The sequence below is a fragment of the Glandiceps talaboti genome, chromosome 3 (assembly GCF_964340395.1).
Source record: "Glandiceps talaboti chromosome 3, keGlaTala1.1, whole genome shotgun sequence".
NCBI classification, from domain to species: Eukaryota; Metazoa; Hemichordata; class Enteropneusta; family Spengelidae; genus Glandiceps; species Glandiceps talaboti.
This window is the reverse complement of record NC_135551.1, coordinates 13,898,778-13,919,523: the sequence shown is the minus strand read 5'-3', so window position 1 is coordinate 13,919,523 and position 20,746 is coordinate 13,898,778. Positions and strand designations below refer to the sequence as shown.

Below are 20,746 nucleotides of genomic sequence, written 5' to 3'. Positions count from 1 at the left end.
TCTTATTTCTCATTGATTTTTCGAATAGGCAGTCATGATAACATTGTTTTATGAATTAACGTTCAGATTCCTCATCCACATGGCCTTCAAGGTATATAGCTAGACATTTGTGGTGTAAGTTTTTTCATATAGTTTTGTAATTTCACAATGTAACGTGATATACATGCTGAATGGTGGTAGTGACAGAGAGCGATAGATCACAGCTGTATTTATATTAACCATTTACGAATTAATTTGTTACTATTATTCAAATTTAGCTATTCACAGTTAAGCTACAATATAAACAAACGAGTGAATGAAATACACCCATTTGGTTACATCTGGTTACTGTTTGGTAATGTTCTTGTCTTGTCAAGAGTATTTGAAAAAATATTAAAGTGGTCATATGTGGATGATGATCCCAGTGATGATTATAACACAACTATCATAAAGATCACACGCATGTAAAAGTGGCCGCCAATATATTATAAGCCAATCAAAACACCAATTGTCAATTTGCATTCACAGTGCTCGTTGTCAGTTCTAATGATCGTTTAAGTCCACGCACGGCTCTTCCAGGTAACCAGTCATGAAATACTACAAAACGTATTTGGTATTTATAATATGTTTAACAGCAGCAGTATTGGAAATATTCATATTCCTACCTATGGATTTCGAGTTACCTTCTTCAAGTAATAGAACGGGTAAAACGGAATTGACCAAAACCAATGGTTTTCAAATGTTACAGAATTCACTTGAACAGACGAACGAAAAGGTAAGGCGATTTTCTTTCAAGCTCTAAGTTTGCCTCCAGTAATGACAAGTGGGACTGCCGGGGGAATGGAGGGGGGGGGGGGGGGGGGGGGGTTCACGTTTTTACAAATCGGTCCTCATCAGGTGAGGGCCATATTTTAGAAAATGGAAATTAGGTTAGGGTCACATTTTACATAGACTCATTTATTATCTGACTTTCCATTTTTTGTGATTTGTCATGACCCCCCTCTCCTGTTCCAAATAATACTGCTATCACATCCCACCACTGCCACCATTGTAAAGGAATCAGTGAAATGCAGTGCATTAACTGTTGTTTGTGGTGTGAAGAGAGGATTTGGTCTCACAGTAATAAAGTTGAACAGCGTGGCAAAATATCAATTTAATGGCGTTACCAGACTGCTAACCAGGTCGGGAAAAGAGAGATATATTTCCCCTTTTTATTGTTCTTCCAACAGGAACAGCTGAACATGTCACAATCTGTATTCGAGCCTAATAAATCAATTCTACCAAAACGTCAGGAGATGGAAAATCGTTATCTGTTCCCGGTTGTAAATTTCAATGGTGGACCAAACTTTCAATATCGTCAGTTCAAAATTGCCATCCAAATGGCGGTGAATACCAGTCGTACAATAGTTTTGCCAGACTTCAAACACCATCGCACGAGGGCACACGAGGGAAGGGTCACCTTCGAAGAAACGTTTGATGTTGAGCTGTTTGATAAATTCATACCAGTCACTACCATCGATGAATTCAAAGCAAAATGTGGTTTACATGTTGATAATGTAATAACAGCTCCCCATCTAAGAGACGATGCATTTAAACTCGTCGCGGGAGAATATCGTCGCCAAAGAGCATGGCTTGAAGAGAGAGTTGGCGTTGAGATTCCTGGCAGTGAAAGCATACCTCGTACATGGCTAGAATATAACCGCCTGATGAAGAAATTATCGAAAGCAGATTGTGCAGTTTTGATTGCCCCGAATCACCTTGAAAAATCCTACTTTCCTCACAAACAAGAAGTGGCAGATGCTATGGATAAATATCTTATCAGGACAACATTTTTGAGGAAAGCTGTTAAGGAAGTGATACCTCGATTGTGTGAAGGTAAACCAATCCTGGGTTTTCACTGGAGGAACAAAACAGGTGAACAGTGAGTACCCCTAATTTAGAAGTAAAGAATTCCTGATTTCAAACAACTAAAGTAAACATTCAATCTTAGGGTAAATCCAGCTGAATCATTTTCTTTCATGTAATACTTACGTGCTTTTTAAAATCTTGAAAACATGTGACTCTTGAAATAGCGTTTCCATGGAATGCATTCTGATCAGAAGCTCATAGGTGTTTGTCTATCCTGTCTGTTTTATGTAGCAAGAATTTGACCACAGTGACCATATTCTCACTCCACACTTCTCTTAATAAGTCGACACCGACCTCGTAATATATAAGCTCTTTTTATTTGAAGAGGCAGGATAACAAAAGGAAGACCTGTAATCCGCAATGGCAACACAACATTTGAATGCCACCAAAGCTACATGTACATGACTCGAAACTTTTGTTGCTTGACACTCATGGCCAGGGAATGTTTCCTTCTGGTTAAATTTACTGAAATCCCCGAGTAGAAAGTAATTTGACTGGTGTCCGAGTCACCCAGATTTGTTCAGAATTGCACTTTCAATAAGCTTAGGACAAAAGTTCAATATGGGCAACATTTATGCTTATTGTAATAATTCGCTTGTACAAAGTTACAGCTATCGTCTTTGTGTTAATATATTTTAAAAGGTAGTATCACAGTGATCACATCTTTGTATTGGTTTTGAGGCTTACGTGGACATCTGATGTATGGATGATATGTTGCAATTATATAATCATATTTGTAAATTGTATAGCTTGTTTGTGAATTGGTAATATATTCAGAATGGAACCCTATGTGTAAGTTGACACAGTGCTCAAACAGCTTCTGAATCCGACAGCCTGTCTCACGTCATTGCACGTACATACAATACTTTAGTCAAACCAATCCAACAGATTAGACAGCGTCTACTGCACACCGTACTTTACTATCTATAATGAGCCTAATCTGGAATCCAGTGTGTGTGTGTGTGTGTGTGTGTGTGTGTGTGTGTTTGTCTGTGTGTCTGTCTAGCCCTGTGAGCTTTTTTCTCTCATGGACCAACGACCTTTAATTACATAATTAATTATACATACTGTTGTTGCATAAAACCAACATACTTACATAGAAAACCAGATTTAAACTGAATGCCTCCCATAAGGGAATCACTAATTATGCAAATAACTCATTAAACTAAAAAAACTATGGTAACAGGCTTTGTTTTTGGACAAGCGTGCTTTCTTAGGTTAATGTGTGTGCCAAATTATACGGAATTTGAAGAGTGCATGATACTGCTTAATTACTGAATATCGTTCATTATTCAAAATTCTCATTAAAGGTAAAAGTAGGAACAAACTTCATAGGACAGGTGCGTATTATTATGGTTGATATACGTACCATATTATACGAAATTTGAAGCTTGCATTTTTAAGATACAACCTAGTTACCTAAAATCATTAATCATGCAAATTTTTCATTAAAACTGACTGCAAGCTATATCAAATATTTTATAGGACATATCCGCTTTGTTATGGTTAACGTATGTACTAAATTACATTGAAATTCAAGTATGCAATCTTAAGATATAGCCTAATTACCGAAAATAATTAATTATCAAAATTATTCACTAAATCTTCAAACGAAATCAACAACTTTTATAGGAGATATGCACTCTGTTATGTTTAACGTATATGTATGTACTAAATTGTATTAAAAATAAAGTATGCAGTCTTAAGATATAGCCTAATTACCGAAAATAATTAATTATGCAAATTATTCATTAACACTGTAAGGTACATCAACTAACTTTATAGGACATACACAATTTGTTATGGTTAATGTATGTACAGAATTGTATTGAAATTGAAGCATGCAGTCGTAAGATATAGCCTAATTGCCAAGAATCATTTATTATGCAAATTATTCATTAACACCGAAAGGTACATCAACAAGCTTTACAGGACATATGTGATTGTTATGGTTAACGTGTGTACTGAATTATATTGAAATTGAAGTATGTATTCCCAAGATATAGCCTAATTACCAAAAATAACTAATTATGCAAATTATTCATTAACGCTGTAAGATACATCAACGAATTTTATAGGACAAATGTATGTTGTTATGTTTAACGAATATACTAAAATATATTGAGATTGAAGTATGCAGTCTTAAGATATTGCTTAATTAATTGATTTCATTAATATGCAAATTAAACATTAACAGATCTGGCTCAAAACCTAATCAGGTCTAGCCATTACCCTAAAGATTATATATTCCAAATTTCATTACAATTGAGCCAGCCGATTTTTAGAAAATGATGACACAGACAGACAGACAGACAGACAGACAGACAGACACACAGACAGGCATTCCCCTTTTAATACCTCCCGTACCCTTACGGAAGATAATAACAGTCGTACAACCATATACCCACTGTACTCTAAAACTGTGAGACATAGAGACATCATTCATATCCATTGACTTGCACAAGTCTAGAGCGTTTTCTTTTTTAACACGTCCTAAATATCATTGGTACATTGCAGTACTTATTAATCCATAGCCACTGACTTCATTTTTTAAAACATGGAGAGTCATCTAAAATAGCTATGCCATTTTCTTTTGCTCTCTCAACTCTGTAGGTGTCGTGTAGGGCATTTGGGAGAGGAGAACAGCCCGAGGTGTATTAACCTATCTCAAAGTCAACAAGACACAATAAAGACTCTATTAAAAGATATAAACGAAATCATTGAACAATATGAAATAGGTTGCATGTTTGTTGCCCATGCACCTGGCGAAGACAGCAAGGTAGGGTTAAAAATCAATACAATCTGATTAGTGTCTTGTGTCAGTACTTATAAGGCTCAACTGCTCTATCTCGATTTCCTTCGTTATAATTATATATGGTCCTTTACTTTCGACAATGTTGCTCCGGGAGTATAGTTCGCGTCTCTTCTATGGTCACTCCTAGAACAACAAACCCGAGAACAAACGACAATATACGAATGAAATGGTGACCAATGGAAAAAATCAACCCATATTATGTTTACATATAAAAATGATTGTAAAAATACTTTTTTAAAGTTTGGCGGAAAAATACTCGTATTATGTTACCAGACTGATGCATATCTAGGTTTACCTAATGTCAATATCTATGAAATGAGTAATATTATAGGTTTAATTACCTCCTATAAAATTGTGAAATATTAAACATTTTGATATGGCTATTAAAGCACAAGTGATCCCTTCATTCGGGTATCCTTTAGTGATTTATGATAGGGCAATATAGAGAATGCAATAGTTATTAGTGCATTAAAATTACAACAATTCCGTTCCATTGTTATCTTATTTTATTTCAGTCAAACTGCTTAATTGGAAAATCACAGAATAAGACATTGACAGTAAACAAAATGACAGACCCTCTGAAAAGATTAGTATCGTGATTGTTTAAATTTGCCTGATGTATGACATATGCCATTAAACTCATACGTAAATGTAGACAATGTTATGTTGACTCGAGAAAATATATGAATATAATATAATGTAAATGAATATTCGGTAGGCAAGTGAGATCATAGATTAAACAGTTGTTTTGGAGATTTTAATTTGTTAACTCATCATGTGACGTCTTTGACATGTTGTTCATTGTAGGATTTCATGGACGTTTTGTTCAGTAATTATTCAAGTAGTATTACAATTGATGATGTCATCAATCTACGTCATCCCGGTATTGATTCCTATGGTGGTGATGATTATTTCATCTCGTTGATAGAACAAGAAATCTGTGCAAGTAAGTGTACCGTACCTAGGTGCATAATTTTGGTAATGATCCCTTTTCACGCCCTCTACATTGCCTTCATAAGACTACACATGTCAAAATATGAATACAGCTCTGCTTAGACTAGCGTCATTAACACACCAATGTTAATATATTGAATCGACAGACATTTCTATTAAGTTTATTACTCATGTTTTATAACTAGTTGACAGACTGAAGTACTAGACAAGTGTAAAAATGTGTTTATGAAAAAGATATATATGCCCATGTATAAAGATAAGTATACTATAAATCAAATGCAGCTGTTCCTTGACAAAGAACATTAAAAAAATCATAATAAAAATCACTATTGGTCGTAAAGCACGAAAACTACTCTAATACAATTCGCTGTCCCTTTTTTAACGATGTTATTACGTGCATGGTATTTCGTCTTGTGAACGTGATCACCAATTTAAGACCATTAATTACTATTGTCGAATAGTTTACGAGCTTGTCGTTTATCAATGATACTGTAACGAAAAGAGGGTTGTTTGTGTATAAAATTGGACGATTTAAGAGGACAGTATCACTATAATTGAATTTATGGCATACAACGACAGTTTAAACACATAGTTGTTCACTATAAACGTCATATTGTAGTTTCACTTAATCTTTCCACTTCGTGTACAATGTCGAAGTGTTTGATATTTGTATTTTATCTTCTTTTCAGGATCACAAGTGTTCATCGGTAATGGAAACTCAAACTGGTCTACATTTGTATTTCGGGAACGACAGGCGTTCGAAAAAGGGCCAAACTACGATATCATCACAGATTTTCAAGATATAAAAGATGATATAAAAGTCTGTTATTAATTAGCAAGTTTGATGCAAAGCCCTTTGATGTAAAATAATGCAAAAGTATGTCTTGTTAGGTGGTGACCTTTGACCTGTGAAATATCCTTTCTCATATTTGATCTGATATTTAGGACTATGTAAAAACATTTGGGCAATAGAGGTGGCCTCTCTGTAACCTTTGTCTTGTGAATAGTGGGTTGGAAATATGAAGGGTGGGGAAATCCATTGGAGACATGACCATTTGCAGTCAGTGATACTAAATTCTCTCATTCACGAATTACATAATTCTGTTCATGTGCGTAGTTGCTTTATCCATGCGATGTTAAGTATATTAGCAATGGTTATACACCTCCCTCGGCTCGTCTCTGACATGTAACAGACGGGTTTTTACCCAAAAGTGTCTTGCTAAAAACATTAATTTGACTCAGACCTGTACTAGAGCTATTAGTTAACTATGGTTTAAATACCATCAGGGAAGAAAGTAGAATACTGTTTTTTTTGTAGTTGATGAATAAAAACGAACTATAATTATTATAATTTATCGAAAGTTATCAAAACTAACGATTTGTTCTCCTACTTCACAAGTATTGTTTTCCACAACGCAGAGTTGACGTGTCAGTAGTGAATGCTCATTCAAAACATAACGATACATTCTGACACAATCCATAACCTAGCTTGTAGGCCTAAAACACCTAAAACACCTAAAACAAGAATCAAATGAGCGTCCCCCACTCTAAAATAATTATAAAACACACATTTACTACTTTCTTCTGCAGGATTTTGACAAATTCAAATATTCTATTGACATGCTGTATATGAGTCGAAGCATTCGATGCACTACGTTTTTCAGTTAGTATGGAAAACGTTTAATGGCAGCATCTACCTTCAAAAAATCTCGCCATTATAGATTGCAGTGTACGTTTAGTTTGTATGTTCGAGTTTATTAGGGATCGGAATTATGGTGCCCCACTATTAATATTGAGTGTTATTTCAGTCGCTTTCGTTGGTTAGATCTAACGACTGTTTCAAACCACACACACTGTCCTATTCAGTAGTAACCAGTCATGACATACAAGGACACTTATTCACTTGGTATAATATGTATACTAGTTGGATTGGAAGTACTCGTTTTAATCCTGCTGGATTTTAGTGCATTTCCATTATATATGTTATTACTTAGCTATATTAATTCAGTAAGAATTAACACAAATATATGATTTGTGAGTAGACATTGACCCTGCCCTTGAATATGTATAACTCTATGAAACCCCATATACCATGTGATATCTGTAGCTGGTTTTTTTATCAAATCATTTTCGTAAATGCCTTCACCTTTAAATTTGGGTTTGCACTTCTGATTTAAGTGGTAGATCTGGACCGAGAATGACAGTACCTATCCCACTGATATTAAATAAAAAATACCAAAAGGATAGATAAACATACTAAAATAAATGCGTGGGGGTGGGGGTAACTCCATGGGTAACATTATGGGGAGGCTCCTCACAAACATTGAAACCCATTGTGTTGTTATACCAATTTTATGTAAAAAGTATACTCTTTCTGATATCAAGTTTTAATTGCATATTCACTAAAGAGCCAAGGCTCACATGGGAAGCTAGCCCTAGATCTAATGTGGCATGAGAATACGGATGTTTTGAAGGTAGATACATCAGGTTGATACGCTTTCAGTGTTGACTGCATAGTCTCTGTTAATTAACGCCAGTTTTGATTCACCCAATCCTTTCTCATAACACCACCTCATGAAAAGTATACCCTTTCTGATACCAACCAGCATAAAACCCGACCTCGCGCGGACCCCCCCCCCGTCTGTGGGGGTTGCCCCCCCCCTCCCACCGGGAAATACGCAGTACTCACACCTAGTTTAATTCTGGATTATTGTGTTAAAGCTGTATCGAGACTTTCGCGAAATAGTCGTTGAGGTCGCATCGACTATCTAGCCGCCAGGTTACGAGTAGAGCACCCATAGCATGACGAGTGTAATTGTGTTCGACTGTTTTTTACACTCACTTTACACAATGACAGGTGCACATGTAGTAAACGTATTTGAAATCTTAGGCTTGGCAGCACATGTACCTAGACTCAATTTGCTGGGGGTAGGGCGACCGTTGAACAGATTTAATCTTTTTTTTATATTGTCTGGCCTAAGTCGTGCATTATAATGACTAATGTAATAAAAACACATAAACCATAGATCATAAATCTTGACTCTTTGTGAGATATTGCCATGAATCAAATTCACTGTTTAAATTTCTGCGAATCATGGCCACTTTTTAACGTAACATTCAGACAGATTTTGTCATTAGCCAAGTAAAGTAATGACTATAATACCTCTTATTTTATTCTAGGTAATCTAAATTAGCAAACCAAAGTTAAATCACAAATGTAATGGTCTTGTATTGTGGTAGACGACATCGCCAAGAGATTTAGGCAGGGATTTATGATGAAATAGCTTTGTTTCTATTTTACCACAATATCATCACCTCGCAGAGCAGACCTGGACATGTAATTGGCGAATGTTTGTTTTAAAAAGTTACCCCAATATTTTGAAATAACCCATGATTGTATACACTTGAATTAGAAGAATTTCTCACACATATATTAATAAGACACGCAGTTTGATAGTTGCCACTGTTTTGAAACATTAAAATGCTCCACATGTACACGCCAAAGCATCAATGCACTGTAATAACTTTAATAAATGTACGGAACATGAAGGCAGCATCTGCCACCAACATATTAATATCTCCGGATTTAATACTCACTATTTCGACATCAAATGATTTGTCATGGATATTCTATACTCAAATGACATCGGTCGATAAGGACTTCGAGGCAAACGTATAAAGTAAGCCGAATACCTCAACATTTACACCACAGCGCTTTCGGTCATCGTATAATTATTAATTACTATATTACGGCCAGTGTTTGGAGGGAATGTTTCAAAGTGTCTTGAGTATATACATTCCATTTATATAATTCCATATATCAACGCCAGCAGTTGCAATATAATCCCTTTAGGGACGGTTCATTTCCATGGCATAGAGATGGTTGCGAACGAAATTTGTAATTTTTTAAAAATTACAGATACAGCCCTTTGTAAAGCTGTATTATTCTATGCCCCCTCCCCATTAATCATGTCTTATAATTAGTTATGTACAAATGAAATCATGTTAAATAGGTCTTTACGCTAATGGAATCATTCCACGTTTTCGGTATCTTGAGTCGGTCTTTCTCATATTTTAGCGGTATTTACATTGATGGCACCAAGTGATCGGGTTTAGAATGTAGCTAAAAGTATCAATTCACGTCCTTCCTTGAGGATTTTATTTTAACCTTTTCACACACTATGAGTCGATGAAGGGTGCCACAAGTTGTTTTCAAGTACCCCAGATACATGTTCATGAGCATATCAATGGCAATGTGATGAAATGGGGAGACCTACCAATCTTATACCATGATCAACGTACTTTTAACATGTAGCCTCAGCATTCTAAGCTGTTTCTATAGGCCAGATTACAAATTTTAAAACGACCCATGCACCTGCCAAACAATGAATACACAATGGTTAAAACAAAGGATTTCGAAAAAAGAAGTTTTCTAAAGAACTAGGCATCAAGAAATAGCGGATTAGCTACTTATTTCTGTCCGTAATTGACCTCTGTATCTACATCTCTGGTGGTCAAGGTATTTATCTAACTCATAGACATGTACTGTTAATTTGTTTGAATCTCCATTTACATTCTTCCCAATTATATTTATCGTAAGCTTTGTCGTATTGTTTTTGTTCATGTAAATTTGTACTTGCTTGGACGCATCGAAATAATTGCCGTCTCTTAATCTCAAAAGGGTGCTTGCATGCATGTAAAAAATTCTGGTTCACATCATACTACATGTTTTTTTTCTCAAAATACCCTGCATTCTATACATTTACATATAAAAGACCTTTGCCTTTCTTTTAAAAATATTTCAGCAACCCCCCCCCCCCAAGCAGTGGCAATAGGTCCCCATTTTTGTATTCACCCCCCCCCCCCCGACGTAAATAATGAACATTCCTCTATTGCAATTCAAAATATAATATGATATTAAACATCCATTCTAGACCTAACCACTGACTGCTATCACACTGTACTGCTTCCCAGTAACCGTTATTTTGTTATGACATGCTACAGAGCTTGTTTAGTTGGGATAATATGTGTAGCAGTTGGGTTGGAAATGGTTATTTTTATACAAATGGATACTGACGTAATGCATTCCACATATAAAGCGATCAAACCGAAGTATGACCAAATGCCACAAAATTCATCTGAAAAGGTAAGGTAACTTTAATCAAGTTTAAAGACTGGTTGGGTCTAGGATTTTCTGATAAATTATGGACCGTCAGAAGGTGACGGTCTAGCTATATAAGAAGCTATGAAATCCATCAGGCTGATATTAAATCATATTAGTCACAGTATACTTAGTGCAAAATAATATGACCAAATCGCATTACATGGGTGTATTCTGCGTATATACAGAGCTGTTGCTGACTGCAGTCTCTTTCTGTCAGAGTGAAAATTGAATTAATGTAAATACACTAAAACAATCAGACTGGCAATTACGAGTTGTGGTGTTTTGCCATTATTATGTGTGTGTCCAAAGCAGCAAATTTTGTAAAATGCCCCCCCCCCCCCCTCCCCCAACCGCAACGGGTTTACGTGATTTCGTGTTCGTGGAACGATTGAGCACTCATCTCCATATTTAGGCATGGAATAATAAGCTCTATGGCACGGGTATGGGTTTTGCGAACCGAGGTTGTGCGGCGGAAGGGCCCAACTTTAGGAGGGCCAGTAAGTCGTACGACCGAGGTCCGCAAAACCCATATCCATGTAAAGGTTTTATCTTATATACCTCTTGAAATGCTAAAATACGTTTTCAACCAATAGTTTGGACATTTTTTAGACAGAGTAAGGGACGTTGTGCAGAAATAAATCGTTACTCATTTTAAATCTTTACATATGCACAGACCTCGTCACATGTATGGCCTGCAAGGATTGATTCTGTGCGTTTACATCACGAGCTCCTTTCATGTATACGTACACATCATTCGAATCGCACGAAACACATTATCGCACAGAAAATGGAAAACATGCAACACAAAATGTCTGTTAATAAGGTTTGGCATTTAATAAGATTAATGATAATTATGCAACAGATGTTTTGGAAAACATGGTATATATGGTTGAGTACCTGCCACGATGAATGGCATGCATGCACTGGCATGCATGCCACACATAAAACAACAAGAGTAATGTAATCAAGAACATCATCGGGCGTGAAAAAGGTCTTTGTAAAACTTAAATCGTCATATATCACACATTTGAAAAACTGTACTTTAGTCGCTGATAATCGTCCGATTCTAATAAAAACCATACACTCCCCCTTGTTCTAGGCATGTGATACAGTTAGCTTACAGCTGTTCATAATCACGGAGCAGACCGTCTATCGTCGACTTTACTATCTTTACATTGTTGCTCGAATCCAAAGCTTCCTTATTAGTATCTGATGCAATTTCACTGCAATTTCCAAATAGAATATTGTTAAAGATTTTAAGATGAAATTCCTGGAGCCACTGTTGAATATCGCCGGCTTCCGCCATGATAGCATACACGTACATGACAAGATTACTAACACTATTAGCAATGGGAATGATAGTAGTCCCAAAATTCTCGTAACTGACCTTATATGGGCAAAGTGTGCCGGTCCGCGATACGGCAAATTACTGCCCAGGTAGAGCTTGCGATTTTAGCAATATATATGGTCGTGATGATAGTATATGGTAATGTTTATGGTTACCGTATTACTCTGGTCGAGCAAAGAATCAAAGAGAATGTCTCAACTTGTTTAATTATCTGTCAACAGAAAATGTTTGGAATGGCACAACATGTATTAAGGCCTGAGATACCAATACTCCCAAAACGTGGGAAAATGGAGGACCGTTATCTCTTCCCTGTGGTGCAGTTTGATGGTGGACCAAACTTTCAATATCGTCAGTTTAAAATTGCCATTCAAATGGCAGTGAATACCAGTCGTACAATAGTTTTGACAGACTTTAGGCATCACCGCTCTAGCGCATATGGGACAAAAGTCAGCTTCAAAGAAACGTTTGATATTCAACATTTTGAAAATTTTATACCTGTCATAACCATCAATGGGTTCAAAGCGAAATGTGGTTCACATGTTGATAGTATAATAATTGCTCCCAAGCAAGGAGAAGAGGCACGCAGAGATGCCGAGCATGCATATAGTGTGCAGCAGAAATGGCTGAAAAGTGTTGGCGTTACTATTCCTGATAGTGCAAGTACAAGTATACCTCATACATGGCTAGAATATAATAATCGAACGGAACAACTGTCGAAAGCAGATTGTGTAGTTTTAATTGCTCCGATTGGTCTTGAAAAATCTTACTTTCCTCACAAACAAGAAGTGGCAGATGCTATGGATAAGTATCTTATCAGGACAAAGTTTTTGAAGAAAGCCGTTAAGGAAATGATACCTCGATTGTGTGAAGGTAAACCAATGATGGGTTTCCACTGGAGGAACAAAACGGGTGAACAGTGAGTACTTCTAATACCTAAGGATTTAATTGTTCATTTCCAATGACTTTTCTAGTCTTTCAATATTCGTCTGTATATCCTGCTGATAAATAAGATTCTGAAGTAAACCCCCCTGGGGAATGGTATACCATTCGACATATATGTACGGGTGATAGCGAGTGGAAATACATCGACTATATTTTTTCCATATCTCTTTTCTACGGCATAGATTTTCCATATTTTTCCATATTTTTCATAATATGTATTACTTATTTCATCGTGCATAGTTTGTCGTGTATAGTAGTCATAGCAGCTTCAAAACTAGTGTTATGTTTTAAGGGACATATTTGAAATAAAGTCGGGTGATTTGCAGAACAGTCTATCGTAATTGTAAAGAACTTGTACAAGTTTAATGACACATCATGGTGGTGGTTTTGGTATTTTGTAGTCGATTTTCAGAACAGGCTGCAAGTTTTTGTACATAGATACTACGTCAAAAGTGACTAGTATCGCATTGCCATAGAAAACAGTAGTTTCTAATTGTCTAATGAAATAGTAGAGTTTATACATTGTTTGTTGTTGCTAAAGTGGTCTTCAACAAATCTCAAATTCTTATATGTTTTTGACATCTTTATATTGTTCTCTCCGGGAAATTTCTATAGATCTCTTTCAAATTCTGTCTGTTGCGTTTCTGTCCTTAACAGTCGATCACGTAATTCCTGTTACAGTAATATGTCATTTATGAAATACGTTTTTCTCTGTCTTTTTCCAATATTGGGTGATTAATTTCAAGTTTATAGGTATACTTACTAGTTTCTGCTTTGCAGTTATCTTTTTTGAGCATGTGGTGGCTCTGAAAACGGGCATTGGTTTGCATGAGCAATACAAGTTACTTAGACTTATTTCTGCCTGTTTTCGCGCATATGACTAGGAATCAAGCTGGGCACTAGCTTTGGCCAGCTTTATACGGAGCTTTGTGGATTCTCTACCTTTCGTTTTAATGCTTCAGTGTATTTGAATATGTTGTCAAAAATCGTACTTCAAACCATGCAAGGTAACTTTTTACACTCACTTTTAGCCCTTAGCGCCCTGACTATAAATGAAACCATTGAACAATATTGATTCAAAAGGCACAGGAACAACCTGTTGTTTTGGCAAAATTTGGATGTATTTTAAGAAGCGTTTTCTTCAAGGAAAGTTTAATATTTTAATGCGCGCACATGTAAACATTGTGTTCAGACGGATGATATCACTGCTAACAAGACCTTAGCCGGCAATCCCAAATGAAACAACACGTGAATGTTTTAACGGATTATGAATGATTTACTTTCTTTCCTTCTCGACAGTCTTGAATTGGCAAGGTAAATGTATAAGGGCTAAATATACAGAAAGCTCAGATTAGAAAACAAACATACTTTGTCTGGTGTGATGTTCGCGAGTCACCCAAATGTGCTCCAAATTGCACATTTAGAAAGCACCATTGATTCAGCAATCAATTCCAAGTTGAAAACATTCACATGAACTTAAAAGTTGTAATAACATGTATTTTTATAGCTTACATTGTTACTGCTCAGTAAGAGGTGGTTTCACATTGTTTACATACAATGTGTATTTTATAATATATAGGGGAACATTTGCTCTCATGAGGACAGCGTATTTCAATGTATGCATTTTCTTGTTTGAGATTAGGTGAAATGTTTAGAACGTGACCCTTCACATAACTAGTCTTTCGAACTATCAGCATTTCACATCACAATATAGATGGAACCAGTCCCACAATCAAGTTTCATTCATTACAATTAGTTTAGACTATTTCTTATTTATTACAGGTGTCGTATAGGACACCTACGAGCTGAGAATAGTCCCAGATGTATTAACCTATCTCAGGTTCAACAGCAAATGGTAAAGACTCTATTAAAAGATATCAAGGCAATCATTGAGCAATATGAAATCGGTTGCATGTTTGTTTCCCAAGCACCCAAGGAAGACAGCAAGGTAGGTTCGACAATTATACATAGCTGAAACATTTTAGTAACATTTATTAGTACTGAATTAGTATATACTATATTAGTCATTACATGGGAGAAACATGACAGACTAAGATCTTTGATCTCAACAAATAATTTTAGTCCGATGTACAGCAGACAGTATCATGTCCGTATCTCAAAAATGGACAATGTTGAATAAATACAACATTCATTATACGCGGTTATTATACTTTGTAAAATGACGTTCGAATCAAAACTTATGTGTTTTGATGAGATAGCCCCGTTAGTATGGGGATTGTTACTAGATACTAGAACTACATGTGTGTGTGCCCAACCCTTCATGTGTATCAGAGTAACTAGAGGCAGACACTTCACCTAACTGGCCTCCGACCTGAGTATTAGGAGTACTCAACAAACAGTGAATATTATAAATAACTCTCATTAACAACTATGTCATCATTATTAGCATCCCTCAGCGATACCCCATGGGACAGTGGTTTCACTATCACTCCTTGGATTGACAGCTACCCAATCATCACTGTCAACATTTTCATTATTATGTGCATCATTCCCCTTTGTTAGAGACTTGTTTTCACTACTCTGAACTGTATTACAGAGATTAACTTCACGTCTACTCTTGAAATTCTTGTCAACAGAATTCTCATTATTGCCAGCTGAATCGACATGTGTAATAGTCAAAGCTAATAAACTCTGGCACAGCTATTTCCATAGCCTCATCCTGAATAGTATGTATTAGCTGTACCATCTAGAATGCTATTACATCCTGTACTGTTTGTACAGCAATATCACAACAGTTATGTAAATGATTTGTTAAATGCTTATCGACCTCTGTAGTGGGTAAACGATTGCAAGTAACCCCAACATCAACCTTATCACATTGCTGTGCATACGCAATGAAATTATCATTTCTAACAAATGAACTACTGAGTTGACCATAGAGTTATTGTTCGACATATCTACCTCTGACCTGTCCATGCTTGACTGCTGACTGTATTTCTCTCTATGCGCCTTGTCTTTCCATATATGGGCAGGCACATATAGGATGTTTTACCCAACTATTACGTATTTTGATACAGGCCTCACAACAATGCTTGAACGTGCACTCCTCATCTTTGTCACATTTGTTGTTTTGGTACTTATAACAGACATTCAGTTGGTCCTTCTTCTTTAATCATGGCCTAGTTCCGTTTTGCTCACAGTTGCCTTGGGTCGGGAAACCGGCCTTTTGACTTTCGTTTGTGGCACGATTCTCATTCTCCCTTTGCTTGAACTGCTGGATTTGAAGCTCTTACACTACGGGTATGTGGACGATGTACCTTTGGTGTGGGCTCAAGACCGAGATCCAAAGGTTGTTCTGCATCCGACATTGTCGACAAGATGAAAAGTCAAAAGGTTGCGGGACAGAGATAAGGCGAGCGTATCAACGTTTACACTACAAATAGTAGAATGACGATCAGACAGGCAGGTTTTCCCGTAGAGGGCGCACTTACTGGCACTGACAAAGTCTTAACTATATATGTAACATTTCTCATCACACGTGTATTTCCAAATGTTACTTCAATTCACATCATGCAATACATCTTTTTTGTCCTTCATTGTAGGATTTCATGGACGCATTGACCAGTAATTATTCAAACATCATTACTATTGATGATGTCAGCAGTCTAAGTCATCCTGATATAGATACCTACGGTGGTGATGATTATTTCATATCGTTGATAGAACAAGAAATTTGTGCAAGTAAGTACCGTACATAAGTGCATTATTAATGGGGATGATCCTCCTTTTCACGTCCTCTACTAACATTGCTTTGATTATGCCATGAACGTCAGCAACCATAGTTTCAATGATAATGGGTATTATCTTCTGTTTATCTGTGATTTGTATATTTCTCATCAATACCTTCCATGTAATATTTGGACTCATCCGTCGCTAGATAATTATTACCATTTAATGGCAAATAAAAATTCTCATCACCTATTAAGACAACTTGCAATGTATATTTGTAAGGCATTTAGATTGTGAGAAAACTTTTCCATTTCATAAGTTATGTTTATTCTTGACACGTTTTTTTTTCGGTTTGCATTTTTTGTTTGTTTCATGTACATATGCAATCATCATATTGTTTAACTTGCTTTATTTGTTTGTACTTTGGGCCAATGTCCTCTAAATGCGAAATAAATGTCATTTAATTTCATGTATTAATTTTGCTTTTTTGCAGGATCAAAAGTGTTCATCGGTAATGGAAAATCCAACTGGTCGACATTTATATTTCGGGAACGACGAGCATTCGAAAATGGACCAAACTACGATATCATCAAAGATTTTAAAGATATTTTAGATGTTATACAATTATGTTTTTAATTAGCTATATTAATTCAGTAAGAATTAACACAAAGATATGATTTGTGAGTAGACATTGACCCTGTCCTTGAATATGTATAACTCTATGAAACCCTATTTCAGTGAAGACATGCCCTCTATTTAATACCATATAATTTCTGCAGCTGTTTTTCTTATCAAAAGCATTCTAGTAAATACCTTCGCCTTTGGGTCTGCACTCCTGGAACAAGTGACAGAACTGGACAGTCGATAATACCTATCCCATTTATATTCAGTAACATATTACAAAAGGATAGATTAACATAGTAGGAGATGTGCAGTATCAACACCAATCTTCGTCAAAGTTATATGTACTCTACGTGTCGATGAAGTCGTTGAGGTCGCACCAACACTCTATAATCCACAGTATAGTATCCATGATGAGAATATTTTTTTTTTAAAATCATAATTGGGTGTTCTTCTTACTGTCGCTGTTCAGAGATGTTCTAAATCTCAAAACCAAAATGTAACACATCTAAAAGCAAGAGAGAGAGAGAGAGAGAGAGAGAGAGAGAGAGAGAGAGAGAGAGAGAGAGAGAGAGAGAGAGAGAGAGAGAGACAGACAGACAGACAGACAGACAGACAGACAGACAGACAGACAGACAGACAGAGGGGGAGATACAGAGACAGAGACAGAGACAGACAGAGACCGAGACAGAGAGAGATAGAGACAGAGACAGAGCTATAGTAATATTAATATTAATACTTAATATTTCAACATACCAACTTTTAGAAATACGTTTTCCCTGTCTCTTTATGCAGTCAATCATCGTTGTAATTGGACAAGGTCCTCGCCAAATAAAAGTACTGTATTAGATTGATTGCAGTGTATGAATGTAAAATCATAATTTCAATCGGACAGTTGAACCTTTACTGTTTTCCTGATCCTACCCACGCTGTATTAATTTACAAAACGAACTTCTAATGAACAAAAATACTAGACAGCTGGGGATGAACATTGAAGCGAGATATTAGTAGAGAACATGTAGGCATTATTTTCAAATACTATTATTTGTTGTGTCGAGTAAAATATGGGTGACCTAAGGGGCATTGTCAATATATGGGAGTTACTAGAAGAAAAAATGTGACAAATCTTGCTCTCCTATTATACAATATATTATAATATTTAAATTCGTACACGAGTATATACTGGCTGAATGGAGAAAAATATTGGAAAAAAATATATTCTTGTACCTCCTCGAGCAAAATATTATGAAAAATTAGGAAAATCACGGCGATTTGAAACGTTTTGGTCCATAGTTTGAACACAGCAGAACCGTTGACGTAGACCCGGGTTGATGAAAGGTAGAACGACCAAAGTATGTCATTTAAACTTTCCGTTTCAAGACAATAACTTGACTTGTTCGCGAGATAATTATTACCGTTATCATATTATATTCTGTTATGTAAAAGATATAGGACCATTTTCGATGGGTAAAGTTTGCATGTTTGTTTGTTATTTTTAGGTTTCCATAGCATTTGAATAATCCAACTGGGCAATATTACGTTAAAGTAAGATAAATGTATCATCTGCATTGTATGTTTACCTGTACAATTCATACTATGGTGAATAGGGGGGAAAAGTAAATAAATCTAATATTTAGTGTATACATTCTGTCTATTGTCAATCTGTCACAATTTATAATGCTAGTCTTTCAAATGTGTCATAATGCCAATATACAGGTTTTCATCAAGGACACAGACAATAAATGTAATCATATTGGTAAAAATGATATGTATTGATATTTGATTTACAAACATGAATACCTCATTCAATGTTACATCAGCATTATGTCAGTTTTGCCATTTTTATTCTTCGTCTAGGTGGTGACAACTGTATGGTATATTATTTCACTAATTTTGAATAAAAAATGCAGCTGAACCTATGATAAGATAATATGAAAGAAGTAAATTGACTATTTAATGTGGGATTTTACCAGACACCAAATTCACTATTTACATTTCTGCGAACCACTTTTAACGTAACGTTAATTCATATTTTATTTCACAAGTTATGTTTAGTAAAATATCATTAACTCACAGAGCTGATGACCTTTTTCACTAGTGATTTCATGACATTCACAAGCCATTAACGGTCCAAGTGCAACAAACCCGAGGGCTTGCCTGACGAAAACGGGTGTCATAAAAGTTGTTTGCATCTCTAAAGCTGTTTGTAGTGTTACTTATAATAGCCTAATAAATTGATAACAACTGATATAAGACGGAGATAAGGTTTGCCTCAATTGACCCACTCCTTAGAAATGATCTTACGCTGTGAACTACACTGTTTACTTGTGTTATGTAAGAGCCCATCATCACATGTGTAAATATTGGTACTCTTTGATAACAAGTGGACTTGCTTCTTTAATGGCTTGTCCCAGTAATGTCAACATGTTGACATTACCTTTAATACCTTTAATTACTTTTAATAAACACTGACACTACAACAAAATGCAATTTTAAGCGTTTTTAACAACTTTAAATCGACCAAGTTTACCTCTTAACCTGTCTTGAGCAGTGCTAAAACTGTCTACTAACAGCAAGTACCTCTAGTGATCACTGTGTAATTATTCACTGCCTGATCATGATGTTTAATTGTAAACAAGTTGTTAATATGACCACGGCTAGACTAGTCACTACACAGATAATATGACACACATGCACTCACTCACTCACTCACTCACTCACTCACTCACTCACTCAGATGGTAAACAAACAACTCCAACTTGTGATGCTATATTAGCAGCTAGAGCACAATACAATTGTACCACTTTGTTACAGATTAGGTATCCCACAGTTTCGCTATCCTGAAGACTCTACTTAAAACGCCACTGGTGAAATGTACAGTAATTAAACACCAGGAAATAAAATACACCGCCATCAATAGAGAAATTTGCTTGCTGTTAGTAGGTAGTTTTGGCACAGCTTCAAACAGGCTATCGTATACAGTTGATCGAACATTGTTGTACTTATAAGACACGGCGCTTACATGTATGTTAAAGGCAGCATCTGTCACCAAATCTCAATATCTCCATATTTGATACACATGGAAGGCTTAAATGACCGATTTCGACATCAAAAGATCCGTCATACAATGCATGAAATGCTTCGACGCAAGTCTACAACAGCTTCATGCTTGGATAACTTGCAGCGCTTTCGGCAATAGCGTATGCGTCATTATAGAATTCTGTGTAATGTATATTGGGGGTAATGTTTATGTTTCATTTTATACATTCAAGATTCTTTTGTCCTTCTAGGGTTCCCCACAACAATGACAGTGTGTAACCTTGAC

At 36.0% G+C, this 20,746-nt stretch overlaps 2 protein-coding genes across 2 annotated transcripts; both read left to right on the top strand.

Annotated features, from left to right (window-relative positions):
* The first annotated feature begins 442 nt into the window (after nucleotides 1–442).
* Nucleotides 443–6,953, top strand: LOC144432963 (uncharacterized). Its single transcript, XM_078121277.1, has 5 exons — nucleotides 443–754; nucleotides 1,209–1,900; nucleotides 4,501–4,666; nucleotides 5,510–5,648; nucleotides 6,346–6,953. The coding sequence occupies exons 1-5, from the start codon at nucleotides 569–571 to the stop codon at nucleotides 6,486–6,488; spliced, it is 1,326 nt and encodes a 441-aa protein (XP_077977403.1). The 5' UTR covers nucleotides 443–568; the 3' UTR covers nucleotides 6,489–6,953.
* Nucleotides 6,954–10,645: 3,692 nt separating this feature from the next.
* On the top strand, nucleotides 10,646–17,832 carry LOC144432950 (uncharacterized). Its single transcript, XM_078121263.1, has 5 exons — nucleotides 10,646–10,802; nucleotides 12,390–13,084; nucleotides 14,893–15,058; nucleotides 16,674–16,812; nucleotides 17,294–17,832. Exons 1-5 carry the CDS (start codon nucleotides 10,647–10,649, stop codon nucleotides 17,434–17,436), a joined length of 1,299 nt encoding a protein of 432 aa, XP_077977389.1. The 5' UTR covers nucleotide 10,646; the 3' UTR covers nucleotides 17,437–17,832.
* The last annotated feature ends 2,914 nt before the right edge of the window (nucleotides 17,833–20,746 follow it).

Excerpts from the sequence above, each read along its gene's own strand:
- LOC144432963 (XM_078121277.1), top strand. The coding sequence starts at position 569 with ATGAAATACTACAAAACGTATTTGGTATTTATAATATGTTTAACAGCA. Across the intron at positions 1,901-4,500 it reads AGGAACAAAACAGGTGAACA|GTGTCGTGTAGGGCATTTGG; the intron begins GTGAGTACCCCT and ends TCAACTCTGTAG. Across the intron at positions 4,667-5,509 it reads CACCTGGCGAAGACAGCAAG|GATTTCATGGACGTTTTGTT; the intron begins GTAGGGTTAAAA and ends TGTTCATTGTAG.
- LOC144432950 (XM_078121263.1), top strand. The coding sequence starts at position 10,647 with ATGACATGCTACAGAGCTTGTTTAGTTGGGATAATATGTGTAGCAGTT. Across the intron at positions 13,085-14,892 it reads AGGAACAAAACGGGTGAACA|GTGTCGTATAGGACACCTAC; the intron begins GTGAGTACTTCT and ends TATTTATTACAG. Across the intron at positions 16,813-17,293 it reads AGAACAAGAAATTTGTGCAA|GATCAAAAGTGTTCATCGGT; the intron begins GTAAGTACCGTA and ends GCTTTTTTGCAG.